Below are 12,302 nucleotides of genomic sequence, written 5' to 3' on the forward strand. Positions count from 1 at the left end.
AAGAGGAGAGAGAAGCCCCAAAAGCATAGCATAAATCCATCTTCGGGCAAAGAAAAGAAGCGGCGAATGAGAGATTTCTTTTTTTGGTTATATAAATGAGAGAGTGAGGACATATATGGCATTATCATTTACGAGTTGTTGTAGCAGAGGAATCTCATTCTCTCCTTCTCGAGCTTTGCGATTTCGAATTCCTCTGGTTGGAGCTTTTTGCGTGCTGACCCTTGGCATCACTAATCTCAGCCTTCCATTCACCTACAACACGGGGAGCGCACAATCTCACCCTATTCTTCCTTTCTTCAGGTATCAAACCCTAATTTTTTTTCTTTCTCTAATATCCTCTTTCTTCTTAAACTCTACTTGTTCATCTTCTTTTATTCCCTGTTTGATATGATTGAGATTTATGGTTTTTGAGATTTCATTTTTTGCCGATTTCAGTGTTGAATGAACCAGTAATTTAGATTTTTTGGGACACACATGGAATGACTGGCAACGCATGATTTAGAAATTGCAATATGGGTGTAATTTTGGTCTCTTTAGATCGCGATTTAATTGTAAACTGTGCTTCGGAGCTTTAATTTTCTGACTCAAACACACACAAGTTTGTTCTCGCGAGGCCCTCGGTTATCTAAGTCAGTGACCCGCAACATATACTTAGTAGAGAGAAAGAATACTGGTTGTGGAGTCTCATACCTTTGAGCCTTAGGGGGGTTTATGTAGACAGGGCCTTGGCTTTGGAATCCTACATTAGGGTTTCTAGGGTTTCCATGTACGGGTGGAATTACCTTATTACCCTGCATAACTGGCAGCCTGTGATTAGGCCAATAATTTTATTTACAATAAATATATATATATATATATATATATATATATATATATATATATATATATATATATATATATATATATATATATATATATATATATATATATATATATGAGAAAACGGTTCCTACACATATGTGTAGATAAGTTATCTACACACTAGCTTAAAATACAGTGGGAGCCACATTATTTGGGTGATCCAAACCATTCATTTTTAAGGCCGTCACATAGGTAGGGTGTCCACAAAAAATCAGATCCATAGGATCATCCTAACCATTCGAACTGTGGAGGCAAAAAATGGACTAATTTGTGAAGGTTTAAAGACATCCATTTTACCTCCACAAATCGTAGGGTTGGGATGATCCTATGGATCTGATTTTTTGTAGACACCCTATCTATGTGAGGGCCTTTAAAATGGATGGCTTGGATCACCCAAACAATGTGGGCCCCCACTGTATTTTAAGCTAGTGTGTAGAGAACTCTCCACACATATGTGTAGGAACCGTTTTCTCATATATATATATATATATATATATATATATATATATATACACACACACACACACACACAGAGGGTGTCAATGGATCCACTTCGGATCGGGATCCTCCTATGTCTTGGTCACGCTCCATTTGACTCCTTATCGGTCGGATCCTTTTTAGAGTGCTTTCATATCATACTCTTGTACTTTTCAGATCATACTTTCCGACTTTGGATCACGATTCATTTCGAATCAGACTGTCCATCGGAGTTTTGCTTGGTCCTACTTCATTGTACATAGTTAAGCCCCCCCACCCCCCCCCCCCCCCCCCCACCCCCCCCCCCCCCCCCCCTCCCCCCCCCCACCCCCCCCCCCCCCCCCCCCCCCCCCCCCCCCCCCCCCCCCCCCCCCCCCCCCACCCACCCCCCCCCCCCCCCCCCCCCCCCTCCCCCCCCCCCCCCCCCCCCCCCCCCCCCCCCCCACCCCCCCCCCCCCACCCCCCCCCCCCCCACCCCCCCCCCCACCCCCCCCCCCCCCCCCCCCCACCCCCCCACCCCCCCCCCCCCCCCCCCCCCCCCCCCCCCCCCCCCCCCCCCCCCCCCCCCCCCCCCCCCCCCCCCCCCCCCCCCCCCCCCCCCCCCCCCCCCCCCCCCACCCCCCCCCCCCCCCCCCACCCCCACCCCCCCCCCCTCCCCCCCCCCCCCCCCCCCCCCCCCCCCCCCCCCCCTTAGAGTTCGAAGAGGAAAGATGGAAGAAACTTGGGAGTGAGAAGAAAAGTCATCAAAAGGCAGGAAATGGGACAATGAACGTTGCTTGTTGTTTTGAGTAGGGTTTCTAAATATTATAAAAAAATCCCTCACTAATAGACATCACTAAACAAAAATATGAAGGGTATTTGAAAGATCCCACATTGGAAAGAGAGGAAAAGTTACTAGGCTATATATATATATATATATATATGTGGATTTCTCCTCTCCCTGTGTAAACGTGTTTTCAGCATCTCCAAGGGGCGGGCACGGTTAGTGCTGCTGGAAAACAAAACCGGGGAGATTAGATGACCCAGAACCGGACAATATCTACACAGTGGGGTCGGGGCATGACATAATGGTATCAGAGCGGGACCTCTCATCCAGTACAATGTGCCAGCGAGGGCACTGGGCCCTAAGGGGGGTGGATTGAAAGATCCCATATTGGAAAGGGAGGAAAATTTACTGGGCTATATATATGTGGATTTCTCCTCTCCCTGTGTAGACGCGTTTTCAACATCTCTAAGGGGCGGGCCCCGCGGAGTGGGTCGGGCACGGTTAGTGCTGCTGGAAAACAAAACCAGGGAGGGTAGATGACCCAGAATCGGATAATATCTACATAGTGGGGTCGGGGCGTGACATAATGGTATCAGAGCGGGACCTCCCATCCAGTACAATGTGCCAGCGAGGACGCTGGGCCCTAAGGGGGGTGGATTGAAAGATCCCACATTGGAAAGGGAGGAAAAGTTACTGGGCTATATATATATGTGTGGATTTCTCCTCTCCCTCTGTAGATGCGTTTTCAGCATCTCCAAGGGGCGGGCCACGCGGAGTGGGTCGGGCACAGTTAGTGCTGCTGGAAAACAAAACCCGGGAGGGTAGATGACCCAGAACCGGACAATATCTACACAGTGGGGTCGTGGCGTGACAATATTTCTGTACATTGGCACCCTCCATTCGGATCTAGGATGCTTCATCGGATTTTGTGGCTACATCCGACTGCTATGCCCAAATCCTGTCCATTACTGTTTGGATCATTTGGATCCATCAGATTGTCTAGGTCCATTGACACCCCTAGCAGACAGTACCATTGGGATCAATGGTGATGATCAATTCTAAGGCCCCACACTGGGACATGTATGTGCAATCAAGCCCATTTGTCTTGTAGAACATCATGAGGCAATCCACATGGACTTTGTACAATACCGAACAAACTTCCCATGTGTAAGATAAAAGAACTACAAATCCAAAGAAGATTTCTTGGGGGAGGGGGGGTGTGATAAGCGTGGTATTGCTTGCTAAATGGGATAGCAAACCCTTTAAATCTGGTAGGCCGGGGATCACAAAGCTTAAGGAAGTGAATCAGTCACTTCTAGGAAAGTGGTTGTGGAGGTTTGGGGAGGAGGAAACAAAGTTGTGGGCTAAAGTTATAGTTAGGAAATATGGGGCTAAAGCAGGGCATTGGGAGTCAAAGGAAAAGTTCAATAAGTCTGGAATCACAGTGTGGAGAGATATACTGCAATTCTTGCATGTCTTCAAAGCCGAAACCAGATTCAAGGTTCGATTGGGTGATCGGGTCAGATTTTGGCAGGATCTTTGGTGTGCAAATTCTCCTTTAAAGGATTTACTTTCGGATCTATTTTCAATGTCTACTCTGAAGGAGGGATTTGTGAAGGATTTCTTTGCAAGAAGGGAGGATCGAATTGTGTGGCTTCCGAGATTTAGAGGAATTTCTTTGATAGAGAGTTGGAGTTGGTGGCCACGCATTTTGCAATCCTAGAAGGGTGTTACATCAAAGGAGGCGGTTCAGATATAAGGGTATGGATTTGGGACTCTTCAGATGAGTTCTCCGTATAATCACTTTATTCCCATCTTGTGTCTTATCCTGTTCTTTCCAAAGTTGCAAGAGTTAGGGCAATCCAAGCCCCTCCCAAGGCCCTTTTTTGTTGGGCGGCCCTTCTTGAGTGGACTCAGACGGTGGACTTTCTGCAAAAGCGGGATTTCATGATCATTGATCATTGTCCTTTATGCTTGGAGGCGTGCGAGTCATTGGATCATCTCTTGATTCATTGCCAGATAGCTAGAGAAGTTTGCAGTGGTCTCTTGGGTAGATTTGGTATCTCTTGGGTGTTTTCTTCGCACTTTATTGAGGTTTTGGAAGGTTGGCAGCTGGCCCCTTGGAGGAAAAAAGGAAGAATCTTGTGGAATGTTTCATTCGTAGCGGCTATATGGGTGTTATGGAAGGAAAGAAATGCTCGCGTCTTCAAGTGTGTGGCAAAAAGTGCTTCCTTGTATTGAAGGTAATTACCCTCACAATTTCTTAAGTAAAGGAGATTCCTTGCTTCGACTTTGTCTTGGCCTTTGATTTATGGAATGGTTGGCAGGAAGCATGCACTTGCTGAGATATATTGCGATTATTGCATGTCTTCAAAGCCAAAACTAGATTCAGGGTTCGATCAGGTGATCGGGTCAGATTTTGGCAGGATCTTTGGTGTGCAAATTCTCCTTTAAAGAATTTACTTTCGGATCTATTTTCAATGTCTACTCTGAAGGAGGGATTTGTGAAGGATTTCTTTTCAAGAAGGGAGGATCGAATTGTGTGGCTTCCGAAATTTAGAAGAGACTTCTTTGATAGAGAGTTGGAGTCGGTGGCCACGCATTTTGCAATCCTAGAAGGGTGTTACATCAAAAGTGGCGGTTCAGATGTAAGGGTATGGATTTGGGACACTTCAGATGAGTTCTCCGTATAATCATTTTATTCCCATCTTGTGTCTTATCCTGTTCTTTCCAGAGTTGCAAGAGTTAGGGCAATCCAAGCCCCTCCCAGGGCTCTTTTTTGTTGGTCGACCGACCCGCTATTGAAAGCCAAGTCTGGATTTCCAGCTTCCACGGTCGCCCGGCAAACCCCGGTCGACCGGCCCTGGTAAAAATTTCATTTTAACTTTAAAACTTTAGGGGCTTTTGGGCCAAGGTCTTTGGGCTTTTCCCTATGCTTTCAAATATATTTTCAAATACATTTTCAAGTTCATTTCAAATAGTTTTTAAGGCCTTTGAAACTCAATTACTTGTGCCTCTAAAAGGGATGTCTAAGTGGGATTAGACTTACATTCTAACACAAGACAATTACAAATAAATCTTCAACTTTGAAGCTCTTCATGTCTTGGTCACTTCCATGGATCTTCTCTTGATTCTTTGGCTCTTTAAGATATCTCCTTGATTTATCCAAGCCTTCGAATTCCTTTGACTTCCAATGAGATGTCTTCAATTGGTTCATGCCACGATCCATACTTCCTTGACTTTGGTGTTTGATTTTTTGATTTCCAATACATGCACTTTGAAATATCAAACACATTAGATAAACAACACAAATCAACTTGTGTTTCGAATCATCAAAACAAAAAGGTAATGCCAAGGCGGGAACCATTGGGCTTACAGTATGTTATTTGTGGATGATATAGTATTAATCGACGAGACCAAAGCAGGAGTTAATGCTAAGTTAGAGTTATGAAGAAGTACCTTGGAATCCAAAGGTTTTAGACTAAGTAGGACTAAGACAGAATATAGAGTGCAACTTTAGTAATGTAAGGAGGTGGGTCGAGAATGTAATAAATATGACTGGACTGGATGTACTTAAGAGGGATATCTTTCGCTATCTTGGTTCAATTCTACATAAAGAGAGATTGAAGAGGATGTTAACCTAGAATAAGAGCAGGTTGGTTGAAGTGGAAGCTTGCCTCAGGAGTTCTGTGCGACCGTAAAATCCCTACCAAGTTTAAGGGAAAGTTTTGGTGTGAGGCCAGCCATGCTGTACGGCTCAGAATGTTGGACCACCAAGAAGCGGCATGTGCATAAGATGAGTGTAGCAGAAATGTGAATGCTTCGATGGATATGCGGCCACACAAGGTTAGATAGAATTAAAAATGAAGACATTCAGAAAAAAGGTGGGGGTTGCACCAATTGAGGAGAAGATGAGAGAATACCGCTTAAGGTGGTTTGGACATATCCAATGTAGGCCTTTGGGTGCTCCAGTGAGAAGAAGTGACTCGTGCCAAGTTGATGGAGTAAATAGAGGTAGTGGCAGACCGAAATAGAAAAGACTTGATGGCTAGGAACATAACAGAGAACATGGCCTTGGATGGGAGAGAATAGAAGAAAATGATCCATGTAGAAAACCCAAGTAGGGCCAGGATTAGACTTAGTCAATTTGAGCCGGGTAGATTCCTTTCACCTTCTTCATGAAATTTTTCTAAAGGATTCATGTAGCCGACCCCAACTAGTTTGGGGCAAAGGCTTTGTTGAGTTGAGTTGAGTTGATATCTATTTCTCCTCCTACTCCCAGTTTCTAAGATTGTTTTATTTGTTTTCTACAATGTTATGCTTTTTTTGTTCCCTCCTTTTGCCTTTGTTTCTTTGTTTGAGAAGAAGAAAGCTTACTGAAATGTATGCCCCTGTTTGTTATGGATTTTGAGAATCGAATGAGTACACGACCCTGCCTGTCTTGGATTTTGAGAACAACTTGTGAGCTTAAAACTAGTGTCAGTGTTGGATACACGATCGGTTCCCAAAATCCAAAACAAACATGGTCTTAATTTATGAACTCACCTTCAGTTCTCAAAATCCACAACAAGCAGGGGCTTAGGTTCTCCTATGTTTCAATGAGTTAGCCACTCAGGTTCTGTTTGTTTTGGATTTTGAGAAGTGATTATCAGCCCAAATCAGTAAGCTGGTTTATGACTCACAACCAGTTCTAAAAATCCAAAATAGAGAGTTTGAATCAATCAGGCTTTTTTTTGTTTTGGATTTTGAGAATTGATTGTCAGTTCAAATCAGTAAGCTAATTTTGGAGACACAATCAGTTCCAAAAATCCAAAGCAGAGAGTGCTATTTTCCCTGTTTCATTGTTTTCCACTTTTCTTCATGTATAAAAATCCAAAACAAAAAATCGGTAAGCTTTCTTTTGTTTCGATCCCCATACTTGAGGTGCCAAAATATTGATCATTTTAATTTCATTGAACATGATTTGCTGACTGGTATTATACTTTTTTCAGTGTTTAAAAACTTGTTGACTCGACTAGGAACCTGCCCGAGTCGACTCCCTTTTACCCTAGCCGTATTTCGCGTTGTACCACATCCGCATTCTGCGTTTTCCCTGTGGAGTCAATAAAAACTCCTTTGACTCTCCCAAATTATGGCCGTGTCAACCACGTTCTTGGCAACATCCGCGCCGAGTCGGCAAGGATTTTTCTTGGCCGCGTTCTGCGTCACATCCGTGTTTTTAAATACTGCTTTCTTTGGTGCTGCTAGTGCTATCTTTTTTCCTTTGCATGTGCTCAATTCATGCTACAATTAACGTTGCTATTTTTTTTCTTTTCCATATGCTGATATGCTACTTTGTTTAGTGCTCATCTTTTTTTTATTTTTTTTTATTTTGAATGATAGTCCTCATCGTTTATTTTCTTCGTTCTTTTTTTATAGCAACTTGCTTACGACCTCAATTGTTTCTTTAAGCCTTCACTTCAAGTACCTATTTTATGAGTGGGATTTTTCCATATTTCTTCAAGTAATGAAGCATGTTTTGATCTTTGAATAGCTATTTCGATTCAGTTGTATGTTCTGCACCAAGATTGAAATTTATTAGATCAAACTTAAAAAAATTGAAAAAGAAATAATTAGGTAAAAAATCCTACTGGCCATTGCGCTTAGCTTTGTGGATATGGTTATCATAATTTTGTAGTGAGCTCCATTTTCTATACACTTTATTTCTTTATTTCTTTATTGAATTATTTGTTTCTTGATTTTAATTCATAATTTTAAATGCTTGTGCTCATTCTCTTAGGTTGGAAAATGTCAACTCATGAGGGTAATCAAAGCCCTTTACATTGTAAAAGAAAAAGGTCCGAAGATGGTAGTAATCAAATCTCTCAGTCTACAGAGAGGATATCAGTGGAGAGTTCCCATCCTTCTTCAACTCCGGTTTGTAGTAACCAACTTCCAGTACCACTTGATGAAGAAAACCAATGGGTAGAGGTCAATACCCCTTGTTCAAGTCCCCCCAATATTACACCCAAACCTGGTGATATACCTCATGATGTGCCTCCACCTCCTAATGAAGCTCGTGGGAGGCATATATCAGTTGTATGGCAGCACTTCAAGAAAGTAAAAGTTGATGGGAAAGATAAAGCAGAGTGTAACTATTGTGGTAGAAAACTTGTTTGTGGTGCTAAGAATGGGACAAGGCATTTGCATGATCACTATAAAATTTGTCCAAGGCGAAAGTATCATGATGTAGGGCAAATGCTACTTGCTGGAACCCAGAAGTATGATGACAACAAAATGGCATTGACTATTTACCAATTTGATCAAGAGGTGGGGAAGAAGGACCTTGCAATTATGATCAAGGAATCCTCCACCTCTCTTGACTACAATGTGTTATTGAGTAACCAACTTCCAGTACCACTTGATGAAGAAACCCAACCGGTAGATGTTGATACCCCTTGTTCAAGTCCTCCCAATATTACACCCAAACCCGATGATATACCTCATGATGTGCCTCCACCTCCTAATGAAGCTCATAGGAGGCATATATCAATTGTATGGAAGCACTTCAAGAAAGTAAGAGTTGATGGGAAGGATAAAGCGGAGTGTAACTATTGTGGCAGAAAGCTTGTTGGTGGTGCTAAGAATGGGACAAGGCATTTGCATGATCATTATAAAATTTGTCCAAGGCGAAAGTGTCATGATGTAGGGCAAAAGCTACTTGCTGGAACCAAGAAGTATGATTATAGCAAAATGACATTGACTACTTACCATTTCGATCAATAGGTGGGGAGGAAGGACCTTGCAACTATGATCAAGGAATCCTCCACCTCCTTGACTCAATGTGTTATTGTTATTATTATTGAACAATGTTTATGTTATTATTATTTTTTTATAGAATGGTTTTGATCCTTATCATGTTTGAAATGAAAAACTTGACATATGTAAGTGGTTGTCTTTCCATAAAGTGATATTTTAGTTTGGAACTTTGGATTCTTATTTAATAATTGTTTGATTAGATTAAAATAATAGAAATAGTTATTATAGCAAGGCGGGAAATTTTTCCCCATAGTGTGTGTGGCGAGGATGGGTCGGGGATGAGGATTGGAATTTTTCCTGTGGCACGGGGACAGGGAATTTTCCTTGAGGCGGGGACGGGGACGAGGAATGCAACATCCGCCCCGCCCCGCCCCGCCCCATTGCCACCCCTACTCCATCCATATAGACAAGAGACTAGAGTACTAACGGAGCTCTTCCACATATAGCCTCAAGCGATTTGTATAGAGACCAACTCAATCTTCAAGAGTTCCTTACTCTTCTAGAGGCATCTTCAGTTTCTAGAACCACTGGGCAGCGGTCAGGTAATCATGCTTGTACCCATCATGCTTCCTTGTTCTCTTAGTCCAACTCTGAGATAATTGATTCAGGAGCTTCAGATCACATTATTGGTAACAACGATGGGGTCCTTTCATTCCGTTCATGTCCTAGTAGAGATCGTGTTAAAGTTGCAAATGGATTTTTCATTCATGTGCCAGGGAAAGGAAACCTCGGAGTTTCTCCTTCCTTGACATTACCTTCATTTCTTCATATTCCTTCCGTTTTTTCTTTTTTTTTATCTCTAATAGTCTTACAAAACTCTAAATAGCAGTGAGTGTTTCTTCTTCTTAGTGTGTATTTTAGAACGTGTGAACAAGGAAGATGATTGGTGGTGGTCACAAACATAGTGGCTTGTATCCACAGTTTCAAAGCTCCCCCACATCATCCTTTGACTCTCAAGAGTACTGGATTGTGTTCTTGTCCGAGTCCGCATTTTGCCCTACAAAGTCAATAAAAAAATCCTTTGACTCTCCAGAGTACTTGATTGTGTCAACCAAGTACTCAGCCACGTCGCACCGAGGTGAGTAGGATTTGCTTTGGCTTCTTTTTGACCCACATCCGCATTTTGAAACACGACGTGTATATCCTCGACTCAGTTGGATCATCTACTATTGTAGCTCTTCATTCAGAGTCCATCTTCAATAAAGATCAGGCGATGTTGTGGCACTCAGACCTTGGACATGTTTCTATTTCGAATTTGTGTAGTTTGTTTATATGAATTTTGAATTCTAATAATGTAATTGATCTATATTGTGAGACATGTTAGCTGTTGAAACATTGTAATATCACCTTTTCTTACAGTGGTAATAAAGTTCAACCCCATTTCATATTTATCCAGCATGACGTATATGGAACATCTCCAATTGTGTTTGGTTTTGGCTAGTGCTATGTTTCTTTTATTGATGAATTTTTTAAAGGTACATGGACCTATTTTATGAAATTTAGAGATGAAATTCCAAGTATCTTTATGACCTTCCATAAGATGATTCACATTCAATTTGAAACAAATGTTAAGATTCTTAGAAAATCTCATTTTGCAACTTTTAAACCCATTGTTGTTGCATTTATCATTCCTCCTAAGATCTTTTGATGTGTTTGCTTTGTACACATCCTTGTCCAAGATGAAGACGTGCATGGTGCCCAAATAGTCAAATGTGTATTCTTGGGATGTCCTGATACCCAAAATGGATACAAATGTTATTGTTCAAACTCAAAAAGAGATGCCCATTGCTGCTGTGTTTGTGATGTGTTTGCTTTGTACACCTCCTTGTCCAAGGTAGATACACGCACGGTGCCCAACCAGTCAAATGTGTATTCTTGGGATGTCCTGATACCCAAAAGGGATACAAATGTTATTGTTCAAGCTTGGATGAATTTGTGCAAATCCACTCTTATCCTGGGCTGTTTCTCTTCATGATATATTGCATGCCATATTTTCCAAGCACTCTTTTTAATATGGGAAAAACCAGGTGTTTGTCATTCCTCCTAAGTTCTTTGGATGTGTTTGTTTTGTACGCATCCTTGTCCGAGGTAAATACATGCACGGTTCCCAACCAGTCAAATGCGTATTCTTGCGATGTCCTGATACCCAAAAGGGATACAAATGTTATTGTTCAAGCTTGGATGAATTTATGCAAATCCACTCTTATCCAGGGCTGTTTCTCTTCAAGATATATTGCATGCCATATTTTCCTAGAACTCTTTTTAATATGGGAAAAACCACTACATGACTAACTTATCAAGTAAAGGAAGGTGTCTGTTTGTATGTGTGTGGGGTGTTAACTAATTCACTTTCTCATTTATTACACTACCTTCATGAATCACTTGCATTAATGCCCTCACCCTCATCTCATTAATGCATATGAATACAATCTAGAATGTAAAATGTTAAATTGAGTTGAATATGTTGTTACTGTTTATTCTATTTTCCTTTTTTATGGAACTGTAAATTGAGTTGAATGTTGGTTTTACTATTATTTGGATAGCTTATTTGATACCATATGATCTTTTCTATTTTTACCTTTGCCTGCAATATCTCTTCCCATTGCTTTATACTTAGTTCTAAATGATTGCTTTTTCAGCTGCCTCTCATTATTTTCTATATGGGAATTGATCAGGTCAAAGTTTGTTAACCAACCATCTGCCAAAGGCATTCATTCTACCAGAATGGAAGGCAACACCAGCACTGTACCCAGTATCGTTGTCTATGTTACTGTGCCAAATAAAGAAGCAGGTCTGCATCTATTGCTTAGCTTGAATGATGTCCATAAATTTTTTCATAGTTCCTTCAAGTTAGGGCTACTTACAAAAAAGTTAGGTTTGATCTAATTTCAAGCGACCGTTACTACCAATTTAGTATTGTATTGCTATGTTAGCAGAAAAACATAAATGCCCATTTTATCTAGTTGCCAATATGATGCATGTATTTTCTCTGTAAATTAAAACATATCAAAATTGAGTAACAAACTGTTAGAAAGGACACAGCTACCCTGATGGCCTAGCACGTCATAAAATCACTGTTAACTCTCATCTTTGTTTGAAAGATTTCCACGTATGAATAGTTTATTCCTATGAAGCACGGATACGGGTATGGGGTGCGGCTACGACACGATACAGGTACGTGGATACATGATTTAAAAAAAAAAAAAAAAAAATAGATATGGTACGCTGAATATAATATATTTTTTATTATATATTTATAAAAATTAAAAAATTAAATATTTTGTTAAAGAATTCAAACAATTTAATTGGAGAACAATCAAATAATAATAACAACACCAAAATCTAATATTACTTCATAAGTTCTAGTTCAAATAACAATAACATCACCAATTGGGGCTCA

At 41.2% G+C, this 12,302-nt stretch overlaps 1 protein-coding gene across 2 annotated transcripts in view; it reads left to right on the forward strand.

Moving 5' to 3' along the window:
• The window catches only part of CUTA (Nitrogen regulatory PII-like, alpha/beta), a 22,336-nt gene continuing 10,034 nt past the window's right edge, over positions 1-12,302 (forward strand). The window contains exons 1-3 of one of the 2 annotated variants that reach the window (XM_077356627.1): positions 163-300; positions 7,884-8,820; positions 11,578-11,693. In XM_077356627.1, the coding sequence (XP_077212742.1) occupies positions 7,892-8,820; positions 11,578-11,693 (1,045 nt within the window). In that variant the 5' untranslated portion in view covers positions 163-300; positions 7,884-7,891. Of the gene's footprint in view, positions 301-7,883; positions 8,821-11,577; positions 11,694-12,302 lie in introns of both variants that reach the window. The other variant, XM_077356628.1, reaches the window with a different exon arrangement.

The sequence above is a fragment of the Tasmannia lanceolata genome, unplaced genomic scaffold (assembly GCF_043159265.1).
Source record: "Tasmannia lanceolata isolate RefF3 unplaced genomic scaffold, GAP_Taslan_0.1 ptg000016l, whole genome shotgun sequence".
Classification (NCBI taxonomy): Eukaryota; Viridiplantae; Streptophyta; class Magnoliopsida; order Canellales; family Winteraceae; genus Tasmannia; species Tasmannia lanceolata.